At 41.6% G+C, this 25403-nt stretch overlaps 1 protein-coding gene across 1 annotated transcript in view; it reads left to right on the forward strand.

Moving 5' to 3' along the window:
• mtnr1aa (melatonin receptor 1A a) overlaps nt 1–24812 on the forward strand; it is a 42478-nt gene extending 17666 nt beyond the window's left edge. Inside the window, exon 2 of the mRNA XM_077524809.1 lies at nt 21858–24812. Coding sequence (XP_077380935.1) covers nt 21858–22738 — 881 coding nt within the window. The 3' untranslated portion in view covers nt 22739–24812. The remainder of the gene's footprint in view (nt 1–21857) is intronic.
• Nucleotides 24813–25403: the final 591 nt, after the last annotated feature.

A 25403-nucleotide genomic window follows, 5' to 3' on the forward strand; every position in this document is an offset into this window, starting at 1 on the left:
AGTGACTTACCCCCGAGGAAGTGGGGCGTGTGCTACGACGGAGGATGTGAACGGCTCCCTCCTGCTGAGTGTGAACAATGTCTGGCTGCGCTTCAATTTGTTGGGAAAGCAAAAAAAAAAAAAATTAGCCGACACGTTCCGAAAATGAACTCAATTAGTCTAGCAAAGCATGGTGACGTAATTCTTGGTTATTTTGTGCATATGTGATCCTAAATGACTTCACGCTTTTAAACCTTTGGGATACGATTACCAAGAATTTCATTTCCTGAAGTGGTGAATGACATGTTGCTGGAGTTGTTACAACCTCAGCTCAATGGCCAAAAGGAAGACATTACCCTAACCCTAACCCGATTCATCAGATATTTGCCAGAAGAAAGTTCCAATAGCCGATTTAAAAAAAAAAAAAGATTAGCCCTACCAGTCACCTAATCAAATAACTTTCTTGGCATTGTTCATATGTTTTGACAATCAAATTGAAAATTAACTCATTTGCTCCCAAAAACATATAAATACGTTCTATTTTTTTCATGTTTTCATGTCAAGCGTCGCAAAGACGTCTATGCGTTTTTATGTTTTGTTTTGTTTTTTTATGCTAGAGCATACATAAGGCTTTGATGCAGCCTCTCAACTGCGAAGAATGGTTGAAGAAATGGTAGTTATTACACAAACAGCCAACAGATGGCAGCAGAGTATCGGAGCTCAACCAGGACCATGTTGGGGAAAAAACAAAGCTCAATTTATAAAACTTAGCTATATTCTCATGCTAATTGCTGCAAAACCGAAACAGAAATATACTTTTTTTTTTTTTTTTTTCCTGATGAAAGAAGAGACTCTAAACTTTCTTTTGGTAGGTTCCATGTGTTTATAGCAATAGAACGTGATATTCTGTGGGCCATGCAAGATCTGTCAAAATCCAGTAAAACAGATTGCTTCTTGTGAAAATGGCTAGGAGTCAAGTAGTTAATTTTACTCTGTGTTTTCTTTGGTAAGTGTATTAAAGTTAACTGAAAACTCTAAATTATTTATTAAATTTCAGCAAACTGAGTGAAAATTTGGATCGCCGTTCTTGGCCGGAGTCACGTGAGCAGGTTGTGGACTTTTAAATGCTGAAGACTTCAATTAAAGCTTGCCTAAATGCGCCCCGGGAGCGTAACGGCGGCGCGCGAGTGCGCCAAGCAGCAGTTGGCCGTCGGCGGCGCCGGATATTACATCGTTTTAGGCTAGACGCAGATTGTCTGCGAGCGCCCGGGAGTAGATTGACGTCTGTCTGCCAGCTGTTGCGCTGACACGCGATGCACTTTTTCCCGTCGCGCGTCACGCCACGTTTGATCCCCTTTGATTAACATAATGGAGGCATGATGCCGCCAGTCCCCAAAATGATAGCTTTTCTTTTTTTCTTTTTTTTTAATAAAGGGATTAAGACGTCGTCAGCTGCTCCTTCCGCCGACTTTGAGCCTGAGCAGCGACCGCCCCTAAAATAGGAAATTAGAGAGCGCGTCCAAAGCCGACGCTCCCACTGACAAATAATGTGAGATTAAGCCCACGATAAGCGCAAGCAATAACATGCGCCTCGTCATGTTTACGATAATGCTACACTATGTATGCCCTGAATATCGAATGAAAAAGGCATTTAAAACATCGGCATCCTGAGACGATTATGCTGAAGCGCTTTCCCGGTCAATTGGGGTCAAAAGCAGGCACAGAGTAATCATACTGACCTCCATTTTACGTGGGAATAAAACTACGTCCGACATATAGGCCAGAATTATTATTATTTTGGCCGAGGTTAATGATGTGGCTGTTTCGCTTATAGCTGTGCTCGAGTGGGAATTAGTGCAATCATAACCAAAATGTGTGGAAGTTTTATCTTGGTGAGAAAAGACATATGAAGAATACAGGACGGTTGCAGATTTGTAAGACTTAACATATGTTTTTTGAAAAAAAAAAAAAAAAGGCTTCATTGGGTTGGAATGTTTTTTCTTAACTCATTCACTCCCAAAAACGTATACGTTTTTTAGGTTTTTGTTTGCTAGAGTTTTTGTATGAAGGCTTTGATGCAGTTTCTGGCCTGAAGTGGTCGCTTAAAGTGATAGTAGTGATTACAAAAAACAAAAAAAAGTGTGCTTCATCTGTTTCATGAATGAAACTTTTTTTTGTAATAATTACCATCGCTTTAAGCTTCCACTTCAGGTCAGAAACTGCATCAAAGCCTTCATACAAAAACTCTAGCAAACAAAAACCTAAAAAACGTATAAATACGTCTTTGGGAGTGAATGAGTTAATAAAAGGATCTTATATTGCTATACTCAGCCCGTATCAGCACTTCATTCAGCTGAGAGTGGCAATAAACAGCTTGAAGAGTCTTTTTTTTTTTTTTTTTTTTGAAGAATATTCACTCGTTATCTTGTGAGTTGACGTGAGTTCACTGCTACCATACAGCGCTCCTTCGTTCAGATCTTGCTTGAAACACATTCATCAGTAGGGCTGGGTATCGAGTCAGATTTCCAAAATCGATTCAATTCAGAAGGGCCCGATTCGATTCGTTATTTGAAGGAAACCACTCCCGAAGTCGATGCTAATGTCCCGGGCCGTTAGCATTTGCTAACTTCCTGTTAGCGCTAGAGTAGCGATGTTTTAAAAACAAAGTGTGTTTTGTGTTTAAAATATGCAGTGGGTGTAATTCTTAACGTTTTGTATTTAGTTTTACAGTTAACTCCAGCTGTGATGTCATTAAACAGCTTAGAGGGCGCTTCGGGACAACAGAATAACATACGCGACACTTGCTAGTTGCTAATACTACACAAGCAAAAATGGTACTTTCACAGTGTCGGAAACTTTGGCTTTCTTCGATAATGCTTTAAGGGGAAAATATTTAGCTCAATTAGCCAATTGTTTTGGCCGATGTTTGAAGGCCAATAATCGGCCAATTTACGGGGGGGGGGACTGTATTAAAAGTATCGATTCATGGTTTTATGAATCGATATTGGGCTATGAAAAGGAATATCGATATAGCGATATTTTAGACCCAGCCCTATTCACCAGTACTTGAAAGAAAGTAAAATAATAATAGAATTGGGGAGAAAAAAAAAGTCACTCAAGGGTTGAGGAACGAACTCACGACCTTCAGCCTGGGAGACATTTCCACCTGTGCTATGCCCCTCCTCCTGTTTGCTTATATGAGTGACTTTTTTTTTCTTCCCCCAATTCTTTATTTTACTCTCGTCCAAGTGTAAATATTAGTCTGAAGCTATTTGGTCCCACTCTAGAGTCAAATTTACGCGACAGAATTTACGGTGTACTTTCACGACCTTCCTGACCATTTTCTTTGTCACACTTATCCCGAGGCATATGAAGACTACAGAGGAGAGTTGTCATATGTAGGACACAGCCAACACTTGCCAGAAATTCCTGCAGTTCGTTTAGTGCTCCCTCCGCTGACCAGGTTTCCGCTCATCTCGATTCAATAAACAGGGCGGTTGCCCCGTGGCATACAACGCGGTCGACAAATAATCCTCCTCCTCATCATTTTCATGTTAATTCCCGGCGTGCGTCATCAAACTCGATACATTTTTGAGGGGGGTGAGCGAATGAGAGACAGATGGCAGTAAAAGTGCCCGATTCATGTTTGCCGATAGCGCTCGCAAACATTTCACCTACAACACACAGCGGCCAAGTTGCCGGCATCTGTCACACCAGGAAAGTGGAACGAAAACAAACAACACGTGCTTGGCATCAGCTGCGCGGCGGGTGTGGGGGTCCCCGGCCCCATGAGCTAAACACACAAGTGCTGCGATATTTACCCTTTTCGCATTCACAAAAAAGGCGAGCCGGTGTTCTTTTGTTAAACGACACATTATGATATTATGACGTGGTCGATTATCAGTCACACACGAAATACTATGACACAACCTCAATTGTTTACTCTTCCTGCAATCATGTAAACCCGTCCCAGTTGTCCATTAATGCCTCTTTTATTATACGACATGGTGGCGATTATGGGATGTGGTCATTAATCGGCAAGAGAGCAAATTACGAGATGAACATAAACTTCTTCTCGCATTCATGTATCCCAGTTGGCCAAAAATGTCCAGATCATGTGAATGAATTTTATGGGATGTGGCTGTTAATCGGCCACATGCTAAGTACTAAATGAACAAAACAATTATTGTTTTGCTCTTCTCTTGTTCACGTTAACGTGTCCCAGTTGACCAATTGTATCCTCTGTCCTGCCATATGCGCAGACTTTTGGTATATGGCGGGGGGGCATTATATACAATACAGGTATGTTCATGATTCAAATTATAATGTTAATAGAAAGCTGTGTTTTTTGGCGGGCCTCTGGTCGGCTTGTATTCATTCCTACCACTTAAAACAGGCTACGTATCATGTTATAAGACTCTCTTTCTAGTAATGCTAAGGTTGCTAATGTTCGCTAAACCTGTAGTTTTGAATAACTCTTTGACCGCCAAAAACGTTTTATAACGATCAGTAAAATCACGACGTATATTGCCATAAACGTTAAATAACGTCAACAATTTTTTTATTTATTTTTTCTCAGTGCAACGTCTAAGTGCAGCGCTGCCTGGTCAATGGGTTGTGGAATCTAAAACACTCAAAACTATGGCCAGCAGATGGAAGCATTGTATCTTTTTTCGTCAATGATCAAAGCCTCTGTCATATCAAAGTTTTTCTTTGATAACGTCTGTCAGTAAAAGAGTTACGACCTCTGGTTGGCTTTTATTCATTCCCGCCACTTCAAGTAAAACATGCTAAATTGTTATAGTGCTCCCTTCTAGTAATTCTAATGTTGCTAATGCTAGCTAACGGAAACCTGTATTTTTTTAGGCCTCTGTTCGGCTTCTATTCATTCCCACCACTTAATAAAGGCTACATTTCATGTTACACGGCTTCCTTCTAGTAATGCTAATGTTGCTAACGTCCACTAATCCTGTGGTTTTTGAGGTGTCAGATTGTTGTTGTTTTTTTATTAATTCCCACCACTTCAAGTAAAACAGGCTAAATTCCATGTTATAGTTCTCCCTTTTAGTAATGCTAATGTTGCTAATGCTAGCTAACGGTAACCTGTATTTTTTTTAGGCCTCTGTTTGGCTTCTATTCATTCCCACTACTTAATAAAGGCTGCATTTCATGTTACATGACTTCCTTCTAGTAATGCTAATGTTGCTAATGTTCATTAAATCTGTGGTTTTTGAGACCTCAGGTTGGTTTTGTATTCACTTCTACCACTGAAAACAGGCAACATTGCATGTTACAAGGCTCACTGCTAGTTAATGTTGCTAATGGTCGCTAAACCTATGGTTTTTGAGGTGTCAGGTTGTTGTTGTTTTTTTAAATTCATTCCCACCACTTCAAGTAAAGGCTAAATTCCATGTTATAGTTCTCCCTTTTAGTAATGCTAATGTTGCTAATGCTAACTAACGGTATTTCTTAGGCCTCTGTTCGGCTTCTATTCATTCCCACCACTGAATAAAGGCTGCGTTTCATGTTACACGACTTCCTTCTAGTAATGCTAATGTTCGTTAAACCTGTGGTGTTTGAGGCCCCAGGTTATTTTTTTTATTCATTCCTACGACTCAAAACAGGCAACATTTCATGTTACAGGGCTCACTTCTGGTAATGCTAATGTTGCTAATGTTGGGTTTCCGAAGCCTCAGGTGAGTTTCTAGTCATCCCCACCACTTAAAACGGTCTAAATTCCATGTTACATGGCTCCCTTGTTCAGCCTTGCGCCTTCATTTGCAACAAGCTCCCATTTGGCAGTCGCGCGTGCCCAAAAAAAATAAATAAATAAGTCGTAGGTTTGCTTGCGCTGCGCATTAACCTCGATAACCTTGAAGCCCGACGAGTATGTGTGTGTGCTCGTTCCGTAACGAGCGCCAGTTGCTCCTCATTAGACTCTCGCCATCCTGGGACCCGAACGACATAAATGGGATGCTTCCAATCTTCTGACGGGATCAAACTGCTCGCTAATTGCAAAATGGGAGCCCAAGACAGCCGTTCGATTGTGTCTGTGCATTTTGGGGCCTTTACCATCTTCAACCATAAACAACCTGAATCCAATTCTGAAACGTGAGCTGCATGTTGTTGTTTTTTTTGGTGTGATTATATAAGTGAGATGTCTCGGACTGACTGATTGGCTAACTCATAAAAGGGTAAAATGTTAAACTGGCTTCATTAGTGTAGTGCTTTTTCTACTGTCAATGAACTCCAAGCTGTTTAACAATGTCACGTCATTCACACACTAATTAATGACCGTGGCATTATGTTGCCAGCAGGGGCATCGGTGCGCCGCTCAAGGTTGCAGGGTTACGCAGAGTAACCCGCAATGTGATACTGGATTGTGCCCTATTTTAGATAAATCATCCACAACACATTACGGTAGCACTAATCTTGGTTTTAAAGTCGCGGTTTGGTTTCGTAAGCGGACAAAACGTGGCATAAAAGTTCCAAATGAAACATGGATGGATTAACTAAAGGAGTGGCGGGCGGCTGGTTCAATACCCAAGACATGACACATCACTGGTAATCATCAAAAGATCACAGGGGTACTATTGAGCAAGGCATCAGTGCGTGATATTTTGAAAATGTCTATAGAACGTTGCTGTTTATGTAACAGTTGCAGAAACGCTCCCTCAGGGTTCTTATTTTCTTTTTCTACTCATAAAGCAGCACAAGTTATCACACGACCACAAAGACTTCAATTCATGGTGTTTTTTTTAACCCCCCCCCCATTTCATCTATTTTCTGTACTGAATGCTGCAGTGCTCAAAAGCTCAAAAAGCTTTCCGCCATTTAAGTTTCCCAGTTTTTTTGGGAGGCGGGTTGGGGTGGACGCTTGCTTAAAACGATGCCTTAGTGACGCACTTCAGCACAGGCATGAGTATCTCTTCCCCCCCCATACTGCACTTTTTTAAGAACTTGAGCGCTTTTGTGGTTAAACGGCACAATTGCGACTTACTTAGGCCCGCCACACGACGAGCGATAAAGTCGAAAGCCACTGATGGGGCCCATCGCAAACTATTAAAAAAAAAAAAAAAAAAAAAAAAGTGGAGTATTGGCTATATAGTTTGACAGTTGACAGCTGTTTCTCTCTCTTACATTAAAAAATAAAAATGAAAAAATAAAAAAACTTTCAAAAAAGATGCTGAGTTGTTTCTCTCTTAAAAAAAAGAAAAAAAAGAAAAGAAATATAGACAGTCAAGAAGCGACCTGGCTGAAGAACAAGGAAGAGGGCATTAAGAAAAAAAAAAGAAAAAAAAGGAAAAAAACAAAAGCCGAGTTGTTTCTCTCTTAAAAAAAGAAAAAGAAAAAAGAAATATGTTATGTGTTGAGAGGTAGAATCCCAAACGCAGACAAAAACAAGACTTTATCTATTCATTCACATTGAGAGGCAGAAACTAAGAGAGCGGTACACAGGAACAGTTGAGCAATAATCCGGCAAAACACACACAATTCTCAGACCCTTAAATAGACAATCAATCAATCTCATTGGTTATGGCTAGACATGTGAGTACTAGTACTGACATGGAATTCTCTGATTGGCTGTTGACTCCGTAATTACAGAGAGTTCCTGACATCAACAAACATCATATAAGCGTAAAAGATCCTTGACGTCATATAGTCCAGGCATCATATAGCCTAAAACTAGTTGAAACTGGATGCTGTTACTTCAATACCAAAACAGACACGTAACGGGTCGTGAACTCTGGAGCACGGTCAAGAAAAAAAATAAAAATAAATAAATAAATTGCTGAGTTGTGTTTGCATATAAAAAAAAAAAAAAAAACATGGCAGAAGCTACACCTATACCATTTCAAAATGAATTGTAATCCCACTGAAGGGTTTGTGATCGTAAATAGTGAACATGTCTAACATCTGTGATTGTCGCCCCGTAGATGGAGGAATAAAAATCGCTGTAAACGCCACACCACCGGTTCATCACTCAGGAGAATCTTCCAGACAATGAAGCTTTTGCTGACTTTGATGGGAAAAGTGCTCAAATTTGGCCCCATTTTCCGTACGTGTGTACTGCTGTTGTTCAAATCGGAATTTGTTGGGGTATTCTTTTTGAAAAGACAGAACTTGCGGTCAGCGATCCGGCGCGCTCCTAACTGGGTCAACCCGTAAGCCGCCCTCCCGCCAAGCTTGGCCTTTCAAGACCGGCCACGCTCCGACCTGGCCGTCAAATAGCGAGGCGGTGCGCAAAAAAAGCCACGAAAATGTTTTTCCAATGGGCCAGGTGGCGGCTGAGGACAAGCTTGAAAGTCTGTTTTCAGCAGATAATTTTGCGGCATTGTGCGTCGCGATGCCTTATTCTGCTGCCTCCATGGCACCGCGGGGCCCAAAAACCAATTCATATCCCGCTTCATCATGTTTGGCAATTTTGTGTGCGGCACAGGCTTGTTTTTTATTTTTTTATTATTTTATTTTTTTTGCCTACCAGCCCTCCTCACTCGTGTTATTGAACCGAGGAAGAACATGCTGTAAAAAGTGATTGCGTATTGGAAACGCAGTGTGGCCTTTTTTTTTTTTTTTGCCCAGCACCGTGCGGTACCGTTGCTTCTTAAAAGTTCTGTTGTGTCAAATTGACGTTTATATTCTTTGTTTGTACTGTAAATGAGTGTGGCCGGTCTTTATTTTGAAAGTCTTGGTCTCAGACTGGCCAGGGACTTTCAGTTGAGACTGGTCAGCACTAGGGAAGTAACGATATCCAAATGTCACGATACAATATTATCACGATATGAAGCTCACGATACGATAATTATCGCGATATTGTGGGGAGGTTGGCGATATTTAACTCATTCACTGCCAGTCATTATAGAAAATTTTTACATTTCCAATACTCACGTGACATTACATTCAATAATTATATATAAACCGAATCTACCAAATAACAGAATAGGCTCCCTACTTTTTGTCCCGTCCCGTTCTTTTATAATTGACAGCAGAAAAATGTAGGTTTGCCAAAATACAGCCATTTCTCCCATGGCCTCTGAAACTGTGTTTATTTCCTATAAAATGGGGCGATGATGTCATCTACCGGTGGTTGGGCATCAGTAAAGTTGTTTCCAAGTTTGATATTTACAGTGGAGCATGCTCAGATTCGCCCCCATTTAGCACCGCTCTAAAAAATACAATTGACAAGTATACTTGTCAAAGGCAGTGAATGAGTTTTAAAAAAGGTCACGATACTGTAAAAAAAAAAAAAGAGCTCATATTTTAAAAAAAAGCACAATATTGTGCTTTTGTACAGAATATCAATGTTATTATTATGTTTTATTATTATTGTTATTATTATTATGTAATGTTGTTAATGCACTCACACATCGATTTCCCCCAACAGATTGACTTGCTTCACAGGCAAATTACGTTCCCCTTCATCTGACAATTAGTGTAGAATTGAAACATAGAAGGGCCAAAACATCCCTAATGAAAATTAAATTGCACCACAAAACTAGCCACCAGAGGGTGCTAGAACTGCACAAATGGAAATCAAGCTGACTTTTTGAACAGTTGTGCTGCATTTAAATATCATGAACATGATAACGACGATATTGTGGCAATTTTAATATCACGATATCGCGATATCGTGCTTATCGTTACATCCCTAGAAATTGCATAATCTCTGTAAATGTCTTGTCATGGTCTCAGATAGAATGGTCTTAATGGCGTTTTCATTTATTTCATTGGGGAACGATGATTTGAGATTCAAGTGTTTTGAGTTACAAGCAAACCTCACAACCCACATTAAACTCGTATCTCAAGGTATATATTAATTAAAAGGCAGCGAGTGAGCAAAGGATTGCGATCACAGGCTGGCTCTTTTCTTTTCTCGAGTGTGTTTCTTGGCGGCACACTTGACAAATCCCCTGAAAACAGAAATCTTCTGCCAGCAACTGAAAAGAGACATGACAAGAGTCTCACTGTGGCCGCTTTATTGAAAATCCCCAAGGTGTGACTTGGCGTGCGTTTTTCCATTTCAGGACGTCGCGGGTTGAACTTGGTTTGAATGCTCGCTTTTTTTTTTTTTTTCTATCCATAAGTTCTCACCGTGCACGCGCAGCATGCCGCGGGGGGGTTACAGTGCGAGGAGCTCGCCCAGGGTTGACAGGTCGGCGAGGCGTCGCGGGTCCCGTCGCCCGAGGCTCGCCTTCAAACGGGCCTCCGAGGCGGGCGTCGTCCCGTTCCATTTACCTGCCGCCGCCTTTCAAACCGAGGTGCTGTCAAAACAACACCGCCAGCCGGCTTTCAATGTTTTCCTTTGCGTGCGTGCGGATTCCGCAAGAGGGAAAATCTCAGCTTTGCATCGGCAGCCGGCAAAGATTGAGGTGTTTTTCTTTTGATTCCGACGACTCGCCACGTAGCACGTTCTGTCTGGATCCGCTGAATGTGTGAGGGTTTTTTTTTTCTTTTTGTGATGGTCTGTGACTGTCTGTCACGACCAAATCCCGATGATTACGTGGATAAAAATCCAATTATTTGGTAAGAATAGAAGCTTCTTCACTAAATGTGAAAAAACGTGGATCAGGTTCCAGTGACACAGTTGCATGATCGACACTAGTCTCAATTATTCCTTGAGGTTAATGTAGCCCAGTGCTTCTCAAATAGTGGGGGGGGCCGAGGCTCCATCAAGTTGGGCGCATTTGACCTCGGGGAACGTGCTTTTTAATTTTTTTATTTGGATTTTTTTTACTGTCCTAGAACAAAGTGCAATTGCACCTCCACTACATTAGGGGGCAGTGGCGCTCTCATTATTGGCAGAGTGTGCGCAGGGAGCATTCGCTCGGTGGTGTTGGGGTTTTGTTTGCACTGCGCACTGAGCATGCGCGCATTGCACACAGCAAAAAAAAAAAAAAAAGCACAAATTATTTTCTATATTTTTGTTTTGCAGGTTAAAGTTTTTTTTTATATATTGTGCTCCTCAGTTAATGTTGGTGATCAGTTTGAATGCATTATTATTTATTGATTTTATGTCATTTTATTTTTTTCCGTATCATATGGTTTGACACGGTCAGTCAAAAAATGTTTATAGTTTAATTAAGGTGCTATAATTGCAGTCGTAGTTGAATGGACTGGGGCCGCTTGGCGACTTCAGGGCCTGGACAACTCGCGCTAGAATTTTGCTATTGAATGTTCATCCATCAATTATTTTTTCAGCAGGACAAATGATCTAAAACAGATCTTCCGAGTGGCTTAAAAAACATCGCCATCGCGATTTTGTAGGAAACGGTTTGCTCCCGTCTCATCGTTACTGCGTGTTTGAGAACGGTCAAAAGCAACACACAGTGTGCAGCTGGCCCGAGACGCGGAGGATCAGGTGGCGAGACATGAGGACTGGCTGGGAGCTGATTGGACGAGAGCTAAAAAGAAAAGAAGTTGGGCAAATCGGGAAGTACTGTGGATATCCTTCGGATAAAAACTGATACGGGTGGCTTGGATGATGTGCGAAAATAGACTGCAGTTTATAACATTAAATTGGCTTGCTTTGTATTTATGGCCTAGATGTATTTACTGAAATCGTGACTTGACTACTGTTAGCGACTATGGCAGGGGTGTCCAAACTTTTTCATTTGAGGGCCACATACAGAAAATCAGAAGGACGCAAGGGCCACATAATGTTATGAAGAGAAATTGTGTTTAGTCCTAAAAATTGTAAAAATAATTTATTTGTGCTTTTGCATATTTAGAAAAATGCTACAGTATATAAACCAATTTATTTGTAATATGGCAGTAGGGTTATTATAGTTTTGGAATTTTTCATTTTAGTTTTCATTTTGTTTTGAGTTTTGTTTTTTTAATTTAGTTTTAATTGGTTTTCAGGGTGGTTCTGTTAGTTTTTTATTAGTTTTAGTTCTTTAATAAATGCTTAGTTTTAGTTTAGTTAGTTAGTTTCAGTATTAGTTTTTTTTTTTTTTTTTTTTTTTTTTTTTACGTGTAGTATTGTGCACAATATTTAAAAAAAAATACCATGGGCGAGATGTCATTATTCCGGTTTATATAAAAATAAATCTTCTAAAAATCACATTTAAAATCATTCCCAAAGGCTCATGCATTAAATTAATTACCAGACTAAAACGAAGGACATTTTTGCTATAATTATAGTTAGTTTTATTTTAGTTAGATTTGTAAACATAAAATGTAGTTTCAGTTAGTTTTCTTTTTTGAAAAAGCATCTTCGTTTTTATTTTATTTTGTTAACGAAATTGTTTTATGAATTTTAGTTTTTTCGTTAGTTTTATCCAACTAAAATCACCTTTAATCGCGCTTGTGTTTTTTGACACCCTCCCTTCTTACTTTGACCATCTCCAAACATTTTTGTTTTTATTTTATTTGAACTGAGTCAAATGCCATTTTTAGCATATGTCGAGGGCCACTAAAAATTTATTTAGCAGACTTCGGACTTCAGTTTTAAATGTCTCTCAGACACAGCATCATTGGGGCAAATTACAAGTAAAGTACCAATGTCCTTATAATAAAGTCCCAGGAGAAAATAGAAGTAGAAATTCATCATTTCCACTCAGAAATACGAACCAAAATGTAGTTGTAAGGTCGTCCATGCTAGCATGCGATTTTACGTTCGCCGCGTCGATGTCGCTTCAACTTGAAACTGTACGCAACCTCTGCGGAAAGAGTCTCTGCCAAAGTACCTCTCTGACACGCTTCCGTCCCCCGGCGAGGCGGCCGGGATGACAAAACACCACGGGTGGTGTCACGCCGGATTTCAGCCAGACCCCCACAGCTGGTGGTCTGACACAGCCTGACAGGTCCAGTCACGGCTCGCAGATGAGGGCCCTCTGGACAAACTTGTCCCGTGTCATGTTGTCAATCTGATTCCACGCTTTGAGTGTCGCCAAGCTCCGGCCAAACACATTGTTCAGAAAAAAATTAAATAAAAATAAAAAAACGACTTGACTTATGAGCTTAATTTGTTCTGTTTGTAACTCAAATCACTCGTGTCTTTAATCAAACTTTCCGCGAACAAACCAACATTTTTTGTAATAAGAAAGCCTTTCAACAGTAAATAATCTCCAATTTTTGTAGCCCTCCACGGTAACAGACTGATTATCTTCGGGTTTGATCTAAATAAGAAACATCTGCTCTCACTTTGGAAAACAATAACATATTTGCCGATATTCTTCTTTATACTCAGTCTCAGGTTTATTAGGTCGTTACAGTTTTATTCAATTTTAATTTTAAAAGTAAAGCACTTTGAGTTGTTCTATGTATGAAATGTGCTATACAAATAAAGTTTGATTGATTGATACTTCAGACTAAACCAGGAACTGAACCTTAACTCATTCACTCCCAGCCATTTTCACTGCAACACCCTTTGCTCCCGACTGTTTTACTGGGTTTTGCCTGATTTTGCAAGGCCCACAGAATATTGTTCTTTTGCTATAAAACATGGGACCTACCAAAAGAAAGATTAGAGTCTCTTCTTTCAACAGGAAAAAAAAAAGCATATTTGTATCTGTTACCATTCTGCAGCAATTAGCAATAGAATATAGCTAAGTTTCATCATTATTCACATTCCTGGTGAAAACACTGGAGAAAAGAGCTTGTTGCAACATGTACCTGGCTGATCTCTTATACTCTTCTGCCACATGCTGGCCAATTTTTTGTAATAACTGCCATTGCTTTAAGTGACCTCTTCATGTCAGAGGTCAACCTCACTTTTTTTTTAACAGATTTAAATATTGTGAACATGGCAACGATATTGTGGCAGTTTTAATATCCCGATATCCCGATATTGCCCTTATCGTTACATCCCGAGTGAGCACGAGGTCACGGTGAGCTCCCCCCGGGCCGGCGTGAAGCATGTGTACCGGGTGACGCAAACATTCTCCAGTCAGTCCAGCTGCTCCCCGGCAAGCAAAGCGCACGAATGATCTTCCTGCACTGCGACGTCCGCCAGGCGTCCGTTTTGTCCTCTTCGCTTTAAGTAGGACAAACACGGACGGAGCGTTTTCCGAAAGGCTTTCTTGCTGACTTGTCGCTCTGTCAAACTTGTCGCTAATATGGCAGTGCCGGCTTATTTTTGCTGACGCCAGCACCCGCGGTGGCGACCATGAACATGCTTGTGTGCTTTTACACCCCTTTATTGCTTTCCGCAAGAAAAGTACATCTGTAAAGAATGGGATTTCATTGTAATTCATTTATTTTTTTGAACTCGAAATTGTGTTCCGAGTGAATACAGCCAGCTATGGACAGACGTGGCCGTCCGTCTATATCCGCCTTGTGTGTTTTGTTATTAACGCGCTTTACGTTCCGGCGCGCGTGCGGTTTTGTGGCTTCTGGAAATAGATTTGATAAGGGAGGCGAGGAGATGAAAGCTGGCTTCATTCATGAAAAGACAATATCCCCCTCAAATCCAATAGTAACCACACAGGAACGTACTCCATGAACTGTATTTCTCACGTAATAATCAAAGTTGTTGCTGTTGTTGTGCAGTATCTGGCTGGGAGATATTTGGAGGGAATTGACCTCATAAAAAAAAAAAATATGTCTTCACATACACATGGGCAACATTTAAGATGAACTTTTTAAAATTTTGATTGTTCAAAGCCTGACTAATCATTTCAATCAATGTTGAATGTGCATGTAAATCTACAGTATGGCTGTATTGGTACACTGTAAATAAATACAGTTCAGGTCACATTAAATGAGGAAAAATGCAAAAAAAAAAGAGAAAAAGTGTCATTCCTTGTGGAGCCAGGAAAGGAAACAAAAAGCTAGTACCTGTAAGCAGTCAATTAAACAAGACGTAGAACTTTCTCAAACAAATAAAAGAGATTGTTAGATGAAAAAAAAAGGTTTATTAATGTAGGCAGTGTCCGCAAAGTGTCTCTCTTTCCAATTTCAACTCACATCACATCTGTTGGACTTGTCTTTAATGTTACTGTTGTCATGACTAGGGTCATGCAAGAGGTATGTTTATTGTCATGACTAGGGTCATAAAAGGGTTATGTTTACTGTCATGGCTAGTGTCATGCAAGAGTTATGTTTACTGTCATGACTAGGGTCATGCAAGGGTTATTCTTACTCTAATGACTAGGGTCATGCAAGAGTTATGTTTACTGTCATGACTAGGGTCATGCAAGGATTATGCTTACTGTCATGACTAGGGTCATGCAAGGGTTATGCTTGGGCCATGCAAGGGTCATGTTTGGGTCATGAGCGTGAGGTCAAGTGTCTGTTTTGAACTGATGTAACCAGCATCTAGTTTCAACTGGTAAGACGCTATGTGATGTCAGGAATCTTTAATCTCTTTATTTAACAGAACAAGTTTGCACCTCTGATTAAAAAAAAATGTAGTATAAATTTGTTGACCAGTATTATTATTTACTGTTAAATAGAAAATAACAAACTCGCATAAACAACAACAAAAAAACTCAATAAAATACTACTAAAAAAACATGGGGGAAAAAAAACAACAAAAATGGAAAACCACAATCACAAAACCTTTCATCACCAAAGAAATAAACAAAACAATGTGCAACTCCATTTGAACTTGCCTTCAAAACAACCTGTCAAAAAAAAAATACCTTACTCCAAACACATTGCTGCTACACCTTCAGCGTCTCAAACCGCCATCAAAAACCAGTCCTGACATTCTCATTATATATGTGTCATTTTTTTAAATCATTAACATATAAATCCCGGACGCATTATTGAAATATATTCATATAGCAGAGCTGTATTTTCTCCTCCTCACATTAGCATGCATTAAAAAAAACAAAAAACTTTTGCAGTCAATTCTGCCAAAAGCAGACAATGAAGCTGGTGACTTCCTTTTTTTTTGTACATTTCTAATCCGATGACATAATCTACTGAGAAAAAAATTAAAAACGCAAAAAATATATCCGGGTGTTAAATGATTGACAGTTTTTGTTGACTAAAACTAGACAAATAAAATTACATTTTCTTGGATTAAAAAACTAAAATGGTAGACTTATAGTTGACTCAAAGCTGACTAAATAAAAACAGGATGAGGTTGACTAACTTATAATAAAAACTTAAAGGCATGATTGAAACTGGACTAAAACTAAGGCTAAATTTAAAAATGGCAGATAAAATTGACAGTAACACTACCTGCAATAGCTTAAATTAAAAAAAATAAAATAAAAAAAAAACACTGGAGAAAAAGACTTGTTGCAACATTTTCCTGGCTGATCTCATACTGTGCTGCCACCTGCTGGCCAGTTCTTTGTAATAACTACCATTGCTTTAAGTGACCTCTTCATGTCAGAAGCTGTACCAAAGCCTGCTGTATGCTATAGCAAAAACAAAACAACATAAATAAAAACGTATAAATACGTTTTTGGGAGTGAAGGACAAAGTATTAAAAAACGCACTTATACGTTTTTGGGTTTACTGTACTGTCAATTTCAAATTTGCCCGTTTTTGTTTTTTTTTAATAAATGCGTCTATGTATACAAAGCAACCAACCACAGCTGAAGCCATCTAAAGCTAGAAATGAGCAGCCGAAAGGTTGAAATTCGGCGCGAGCGGCACAATCGCGGCGAGTCGAGTCACGGCGGCGGAAAAACAGCACGACTCCCGGCGGCGAGCGGCCGCCTAACGATGTTATGATGCGGCGCAGTCCAGCGGAAGGAGACAGCTCAGCGGCGTTCGAAACAACATCCCCGCAGAGACGCGCCAAGGTGGCCGTCGCGTACGCTTTTCTCAACACGCTCCAGTCAGCCAAGTGTGAACTTTTTTTTTTTTTTTTTTTTTTTTTTCTCCTCGGCTTTTGCAGCCGAGCAACTGGCTCGGTGCGGACCGACTGTTCATGGAATGAAAGTGGCCCGGATAAAGCAGAGATGGTGTTTTTTTGGCTTACGCTTAGTTCGTAGCTAATGTCCAATTAGGCTCTTGGCTGGCGTTTGTCTCCTTGGGGGAGGTCATAATGAGACCGGGGGCCACAGAGCAGCTGACCAAGGTAAATAAAACACCGCACGCGGATCAAGTAAATAGCTCTCACATTCCAGGGGTGTGAGCGTTCCAGTAATACCAACCATGTCCTTGGGAAGTTCCAAAACTGGGATTTGGGCGGAACATGGATTTAGTGCTTTTGGAAAGAACGTTTAAAAGGAAGGTCTACAGTCATAAAAGTAATGTTTTGCCACAAAACATTGGGACATTGGGAAGTACTTGAACTGGGATTTTTGAAATCAGGAAGTAGCCAAACACGGATTTGGCAGCATTTGGGGAAACATTCTGTTTGAAAAGCTACTGAATGGGAAGGTCGTACGGTACCACAGTAAAACCAAGTTTCATCACATTTGAAGCACAATCGTTACTAACCACATCCTCCTAGGATTTTGTAACCTTGCTCTTCTCGGGAGATGAATTCTCGCGGTATTTGTGAGTTCACAAACTCCGGAGAATACATCTTGTACCGGTCCCGCAGACAACCGCCAGTGGTTCGGACCAATCACAGAGCCCTTTGTGTTTGGGGGGGGGGGCGAGATATACAACTGTGACGAAACCAGGAAGCCAGGGCCAAGGCGGGGGCTAACAAACAAACCTAACATGGACGAATGGACGCTACAATTAATTCCGTTGACCAGCGTGCATTTTTAGCTAGTAAGATGTTCGTCTTGGACTTGGGCCGCCGTCATTAGCCAGCAGAGGTCAGCGAGCGGTGGCGTGTCCTCCGAGTGCTGCAGAATTTTGGATCTCCATCAAAGCCTCTGGCTGCCAATGCTGCAGTCGCAAATTGATGGACCTGAGTCATGAGAACCACGCAGGTGAAGACGCTCATGTCGTTAGCGACACATTGAGTTGCAAAATTCCACAACTTGTTGGAAGCCTTCAATGGAGTGAACAGGAATTTGCGAAATTGAAGGTGGTCTCCTAAAATGCAACTTAAATATCACATTAAATTCCCGTGGAAATATATTTGGCAACCGTACGGAAATTTCCTGCAAACTTCTGCAATCTTAGCTCCGTGATTGAGATGAGAAGCGAAGGTCGGAGATTTTGCTGATTGGTGCGGCTATTTCTGGGAGTCGGTCTGGCCTATGTGTCATGACTGGGTCATGCAAAGGTTATGTTTGGGTCGTGCAAGGGTTATGTTTGGGTCACGATCGTGTGGTCAAGTGTCTGTTTTGAACTGATGTAACAGCATCTAGTTTCAACTGGTAATACGCTATGTGATGTCAGGAGCTATCTTTAAACTCTTTATCTAGTCAACAACCAATCAGATAACTCCATGTCAGTCCTGTTACCAACATGTCTAGCCACAACCAATCAGATCGATTCACTGTCTATATAAAATGTTTGAGAAATGTGTGTTTTTGTCGGATTATTACTTCTGTTCCTCTGTGCAAATCTCGTTGTTTCTCGTCTAGTCAAGTTTGTTCCGCGTCTCTCGATGTGAAAAAATAGTTAAAATCTTATTTGTGTCTGCGTTTTTGGGGGATCCAACTCCAGAGCGTAACACTATGTTGGAGGCTGTCGGCTCATCTGGCGGGAATGCCCTGCGAGTGACAGCAGCCTTTGTATGACTCAGTAAATCCCAGGGAGGAAAATAAATAAATCTTTTGAAAGGCCACCACATCGCTGCCCATAGTTGTTTCACATTCTGCTTGACTGAGCCCCGCCCTCCCCCCAAAAAATCTAATTTAGATGTTTTACGTGTGCATGAATAGGCAGATCACAAGTTAAACCGGATCGTGGGAATGAAGGGACTGATGATGTCATTATGATTAGACAAACTGAAAACGGATCCGAACCAGATGACCGCCCGATCCGTCGGCTAAAAACGCTGGCCGTATCCTCGTACCCCCGCCAAGGTCAAGGCTGCTGCCCAACTGCAACGATCTTAGTTTGTAGCGCTGCTTGGACGGCGGGCCTGCCCAGGAGAAGGCCAGTCGTGAAGTCAGATAGAGATCTCAGCTATTAGCGTGTCACCACAGATTAGGCTGCAGGCTCGCTGATCGACGGATGGACAGTCGGTGTAAGTCGCTTCCAGCACTGATGCTGTCAAAGCGTCAGCAACCGCACCGAAAGATTCTTCTGCACGTGACCAAAGCCAGATTACTTTGTGTGAGTGTGTGAATGGATGGATTCATGTTAACATGCATTTTTGTGAATGGACAGACATGTTGACAATTGGGGCGTATGTATATGAGTGGATGGAGAGACATTCGCCTTGTGTATGTGAGTCCAAACCTAGGAGAGTTGTCCTCTCCTAATGTGGGCTAAAGCGTACTTAGCACACTACATGTAGCTGGCCTAGCAGAGTAAAAGTCACCCGGATGTTTACCGTCCAGGTTCGGTTGTTTGTTTGTCGGATTATTACCTCTGTTCCTCTGTGCATCTCCACAGCCCAGGGGGGGTTTGGCGTCTCGTGACTCTCACCGTTTCTCGTCTAGTCAAGTTTGTTCTACGCCTCTCGATGTTATGCGAATAAAGAGTTAAAATCTTATTTGTGTCTGCGCTTTTGGGATCCAACCTCAGAACAATTTGAGTCTCTGTAACACACAGCTTGCAGACGCGTCACAACTTTGACTGAATGAGTTCTCCTTATCGGCAAGTTTCATCACCGCTTTCGGCTGGACACAAATCTTTGGCGAGTCCTTCATGGCTGTACTGCTTTTGAAGAAGTGCTTCTTTGCTATAGGGCGCAATTCCACCTTTGATGTCCGCTGTGGGACGCGATAACTCCTCGTGAAGTCTCTTTGTTGTCACTGGCAGCCATGTCATTCAATGTGTATTTTACGATCGCAATACGTCGCGATGATCACGTGGCTGTCCAGCATGACCGATTACTGTACCCAATGCAAAAACATTTACAAAAAGTGCTTTAAAAATCACAAGTGTTCAATTTTAAATTAACTTTTTTTTTTGTGAGAAGAGTTGACATTAGTCATTTCACAGAATAGTTGGTTAGTTTTTATAAGACTTGTATTCCTTTAAAAAAAAAAAAAAAAAAAAATTGAAACTGCATCTAAAACTAGCTGTAGTGGAAAATATCCTTCGTTTTCATTAGTTAATATACATGCACATTCAAGGTTTATTTTAAAAGTATTTATTCCAGATGGTTGTATGTTTGTACAATTGGACAGTCCAACAGTGTTTTGACATTTGTAGTTTACTATATTACACAATACATAGACAAACACTCCATATATTAATTATAAAGCTAAAATTAATGAAAGTAAACTAAAATAAACAAAATTGCTCTAAAAACTACTTAAAGGGTAGTCAAACCCATTTTATTTTTTTTATACAGTAATGATTGGTTGTTGCCTGAGCCCTGAGCAACTGTGATGTCATCTTCAGTTGACAGCAAGTGGCAAAATGGCCGCCCCCTGAGATGGATAAAAAATGGCTGGATTTTGCTTCATAACTCTTATTCCACAAATGTAATATTACTCAGAATGTCATGTTTAAACTAGTGAGGTCACATATAACATATTATTGTCAAGAAATGTTTTGTCAAATGTCAAGAACTATCTGAATTTAAAAAAACAAAACAAAACAACTAAATACCAGATACTAGATACTCGCGTGCCATTCAGGTATGACTCACATCACATGTAGGAGAGAGGGCAACTTTGGTTTGTCATTTCTGATCGGGCGCAGAAATGAAATTACCTGCACGCATCACAAGCGATAGCGCCGATACATACGTATGCAATCTGACACCAGAAGAGGTCTTATCTGTGACGGCGACCTGTCACAAAGCAGAACCGTGGAAGCGAGCTTCGTCATCAGGCCTGACTGACAGTCTGGAGATATGCTTGCCACGGTGATATTTTGTGTGGGTTTTTTTTTTTTTTTTTCGGCAACAGGCCGAATTGTATGGACAGATTGCAACAAAGAAGGAAGTGTGGGGACCCGATTAGCGCCGGTCGCTATCATGTTAGCACATCATGCGCAACTAGGAGCTCTTTCCTACAGCTGTTCTTTGAAACTGCTAAATGAATGTCAAAACTTGCTTAAAGAGGAAGTAAACACCCCCAAAAAACAGTCTTCACAATAATATGTTCTATGCAGCCCCACTAGTCTAAATTGCGGCATTCTGGTTAATATTACGTTTGTAGAATATGAGTTAAGCAGCAAAATCCAGCCGATTTTATCAGTATCCGAAGGCGGCCATTTTGCCACTTGCTGTCGCATGAAAATGACATCACAGTTGCTGAGGTCTCACGTAACATCCAATCACAGCTCAGCTTTAGAAAACAGGTGAGCTGTGATTGGTCATTGCCTCAGCCCTGAGCAACTGTGACGTCATCTTCAGTCGACATCAAGTCGCAAAATGGCCGCCCCCTGAGATGGATAAAAATGGCTGGATTTTGCTTCATAACTCTTATTCAACAAATGCAATATTAATCAGAATAGACTAGTGAGGTCACATATAAGATATTATTGTCAAGAAATTTTTAAAGGGATACTGTATTTATTTAGCTAGTTTTGGCAGTCAAACATGAATATTTTGCCTATAATAAATTTGATATTTTCATTATTTTTCATGTACAATTAGTACCTTTAAAAACACATTTTGCAACTTGCTGTCGACTGAAAATAACATCACAAGGGCTCAGGTAACCAATCACAGCTCAGCTTGTGAAGGTCACATGACCAAACCTAGAAAAAAGGTGAGCTGTGATTGGTTACCTGAGCCCTTGTGATGTCATTTTCAGTCGACAGCAAGTTGCAAAATCCGAACCCGAGCTGCAATTCATTTGATGATCTTTTGAAGACTGCCACAATCATCAAGTCTACTGGAGATAAACCTGAAGACCAGACTATATCAAAAATATTGCAGGATGTCCATACAAACAGGGCTAACTTAGTTTTTTTTTTCCTTGTGTGGGTTACAGGCAACATCTTCGTGGTGAGCCTGGCGGTGGCCGACCTGGTGGTGGCCATCTACCCGTACCCGCTGGTGCTGGCCTCCATCTTCCACAACGGCTGGAACCTGGGCTACGCGCACTGCCAGATCAGCGGCTTCCTGACGGGCGTCAGCGTCATCGGCTCCATCTTCAACATCACCGGCATCGCCCTCAACCGCTACTGCTACATCTGCCACAGCCTCAAGTACGACAAGCTGTACAGCGACAAGAACTCGCTGTGCTACGTGCTGCTCATCTGGGCCCTCACCGTGGTGGCCATCGTGCCCAACCTGTTCGTGGGCTCGCTGCGCTACGACCCGCGCGTCTACTCGTGCACCTTCGAGCAGTCGGCCAGCTCGGCGTACACCATCGCCGTGGTCTTCTTCCATTTCATCCTGCCCATCATGATCGTCACCTACTGCTACCTGCGCATCTGGATCCTGGTGATCCAGGTGCGGCGGCGGGTCAAACCCGACAACCGGCCCAAGCTGACGCCTCACGACGTGCGCAACTTCGTCACCATGTTCGTGGTCTTCGTGCTCTTCGCCGTGTGCTGGGCGCCCCTCAACCTCATCGGCTTGGCGGTGGCCATCCGGCCCGAGGTGGCGCTGCCGCTGGTGCCCGAGTGGCTGTTTGTGGCCAGCTACTTCATGGCCTACTTCAACAGCTGCCTTAACGCCATCGTGTACGGCGTGCTCAACCAGAACTTCCGCCGCGAGTACAAGCGCATCGTGGTGTCGCTTTGCACCGCCAGACTCTTCTTCCAGGACAGCTCCAACGACCAGGCCGGCGGTGGCGGCGAGAGGGTCAAGAGCAAGCCCTCGCCGCTCATGACGAACAATAACCGCGTCAAGGTGGACTCGGTATGAAAAGACAAAAAAAAAAAAAAACGGACATGGGAAAGAAAAAAAAACAACCAAATATAAAATAATGGAAAAGCCTCAAGTGACGCCGACTCGGTGCTATTCTGACCTCTACAATCAGTATAACAGGGGTGCATATTATTATCTTATTATTATCAGACACTTTGCTCTGGAGCTGGACGACTGCTGGACCCAATCTTCTGGTGTTCCACTAGGAACTCCTTGTGGTCAGCTAATAGTCTGTAAGCAACACCTGTGGTCTGGGAGCAACTCCTAGAAGTCGGCTAGAAGTTTCTGGTGGTCCACTTGCTGAATGATGTCTCGTAGTCCTCCAGCAACTCCTGGTGATGGAGAAGCTCATGGTAGACCACTACGAACTAGAAACTCTTGGTAGTTCGCTAGCAGCATCTATTGGTTTGCCAGTAGACTGCTAGCAACTTCTAGAAGTCTCCGAGGAACTTCTGGTGCTCTGCTTTGGAGCTGGATGAGGGCTGGTGGTCCACTAGAAACTCCTGGTAATGTAGAAGCTTCCGGTAGCCTGCTAGCAACTTCTAGTTGTTGACTAGAAACTCTTGGTCGTCTGCCACAAGTTCCTATTGGTCTGCTAGCAGCTTCTAGAAGTCCTCTTGTAACTTCTGGTGGTCTGCTAACAGCTTCTAGTTACTTCTAGTAACTTCTGGTGTTGTGCCAACTCCAGCGGATCATGAACAACTCCTGGGGTCTGGGAGCAACTCTTAGAAGTCAGCTAGTAACTCCTGGTGGTCCGCTTTGGAGCTGAATGATGGCTGGTAATCCACTATAAACTGATGAACAAGTAGAAGGTCCTAGTGGTCTGCGAACAACTTCTAGATACTCTTGGTAGTCCACTAGCAGCATCTATTGGTCTGGTTGTGGACTGCTAGCAACAGCTGGTGGCCTGCTAGCAACTTCTAGAAGTCCGCTAGGAACTCCTGGTGGTTCCGCTTTGGAACTGGTGGTCCACTATAAACTCCTAGTCATGTAGATGTTCCGAGTGGTCTCAGAACAACTTCTAGAAACTCTTGGTAGTCCACTAGCATCTTCTGTTGGTCTGCTTGTGGTCTGCTAGCAACAGCTGGTGGCCTTCTAGCAACTTCTAGAAGTCCATAAGTAACTTCTGGTGGTCTGCTAACAGCTTCTAATTGTCTGCTAGAAACTTGTGGTGTCGTAACAACTCCTGGTGGTCGAAGATCAAATACGAGAAGTCTCTAAAAACCTCTAGTGGACCACTAGCAACTCTCGGCCGCCCGCTAGAAACTCCCAGTGGTCGATTGGCAAGCAACTTCTAGATGTCTGCTAGCAACTCCGCATGTTGTTGCAGCTCCAGAGAGACCATTAGCAACTGCTGGTGATCACTATTTTCTAGTTGCCTATTAGCAACAGTGTGTATTTTGATGCAGCTCCTGGTGGTCCACTAGCAAGTCCTGGTGACAAAGTAGCTCCAGGTTGTCAACTGGTGGTTGCCAGGCAACGCTTACTGTAAAGTTTAGTCCTCTCAGTGGCCTACCTGCAACTACTAGAGGTCCGCTAGTAGTTTGCACAAACTCCTGATGTTGTAACATCTCCAGATGGTCCACTATCAAGTCCAAGTGGTCCACTAGCAGTTTCTAGAAGTCCGCTACCGACTGCAGTCCGCTTCTGGTGGTATAACAGGGTCAATGTCTTCTTGTGACCTTCTTAACGGGCACGTTTTGCTTTGTAGCTGTAGTCCAGTCGACATATGTCCAAGCTTTTGTTTACATTGATGGTATCATCATATTTATTTTCTATGTAGCTATATTAGTAATACGAATATATATCAATATATATATATATATATATATATCAGGTTCCACCCAAGCCACGCCAAGACAAAACATTGAATAATAAGCTCATTTGTGACAGTGTAACACTTAATGAAGTGCTGTCTTACTTATTCTTATTATATCCTGCAATACCCCCCCCATCATGATGTGGAATATATATTTTAGTAACCAGGCCATCCTGTGATCTCATTATATACTGTATGCATGGATATCAGGACTTGTTCATAATATGCAAAATAAAAACGAGATACATTTCACGCCGCTGTCGCTCTTTGTTGTGTGGCAGTTTCATGCTGATGTTCCCAAAATGTGCAACATTACAATTTCAAGCAGACATTACCAGATGCAGAAAATGACAATTCCATGCACAGATCCCATGTGAGAACAAAGTTTCACACACAAAACCTAGACAATTACACGTAAACAACCAGGAATGTGGAAAATGGCTCGTGTGCTGATGTTTTTTATTTTATTTTATTTTTTATTTTTTAAACCAGATTTTGGAACTCCCACATTAAGGTCGGAAACTGCGACGGAAGACGAGCCCATTTCCCTCTACTTGAAGACCAATATTATCAATTGCGTTACAAATCGATAATATTCGTCTGTCCTCACCTTTTTTTCTTTTTTTTTTACACAATATTAACACATTTTAAATGGCCAAAATAGTTTGAAAACAAATCTACGCTCTGCTGTCTATTCAATAAACAATTGAACAATTTCCTGGTGTTATATTGTTGTGATTGTGCAACGATGTATGATAGCGAGTAAGATGTTTGTTTTTTTTCTTCAATAATTTTCTGAACAGGTGTCAATTTAGGTGGGGGATTCCACCCGACACCCGATAC

This window comes from Festucalex cinctus, chromosome 6 (genome assembly GCF_051991245.1).
Source record: "Festucalex cinctus isolate MCC-2025b chromosome 6, RoL_Fcin_1.0, whole genome shotgun sequence".
Classification (NCBI taxonomy): domain Eukaryota; kingdom Metazoa; phylum Chordata; class Actinopteri; order Syngnathiformes; family Syngnathidae; genus Festucalex; species Festucalex cinctus.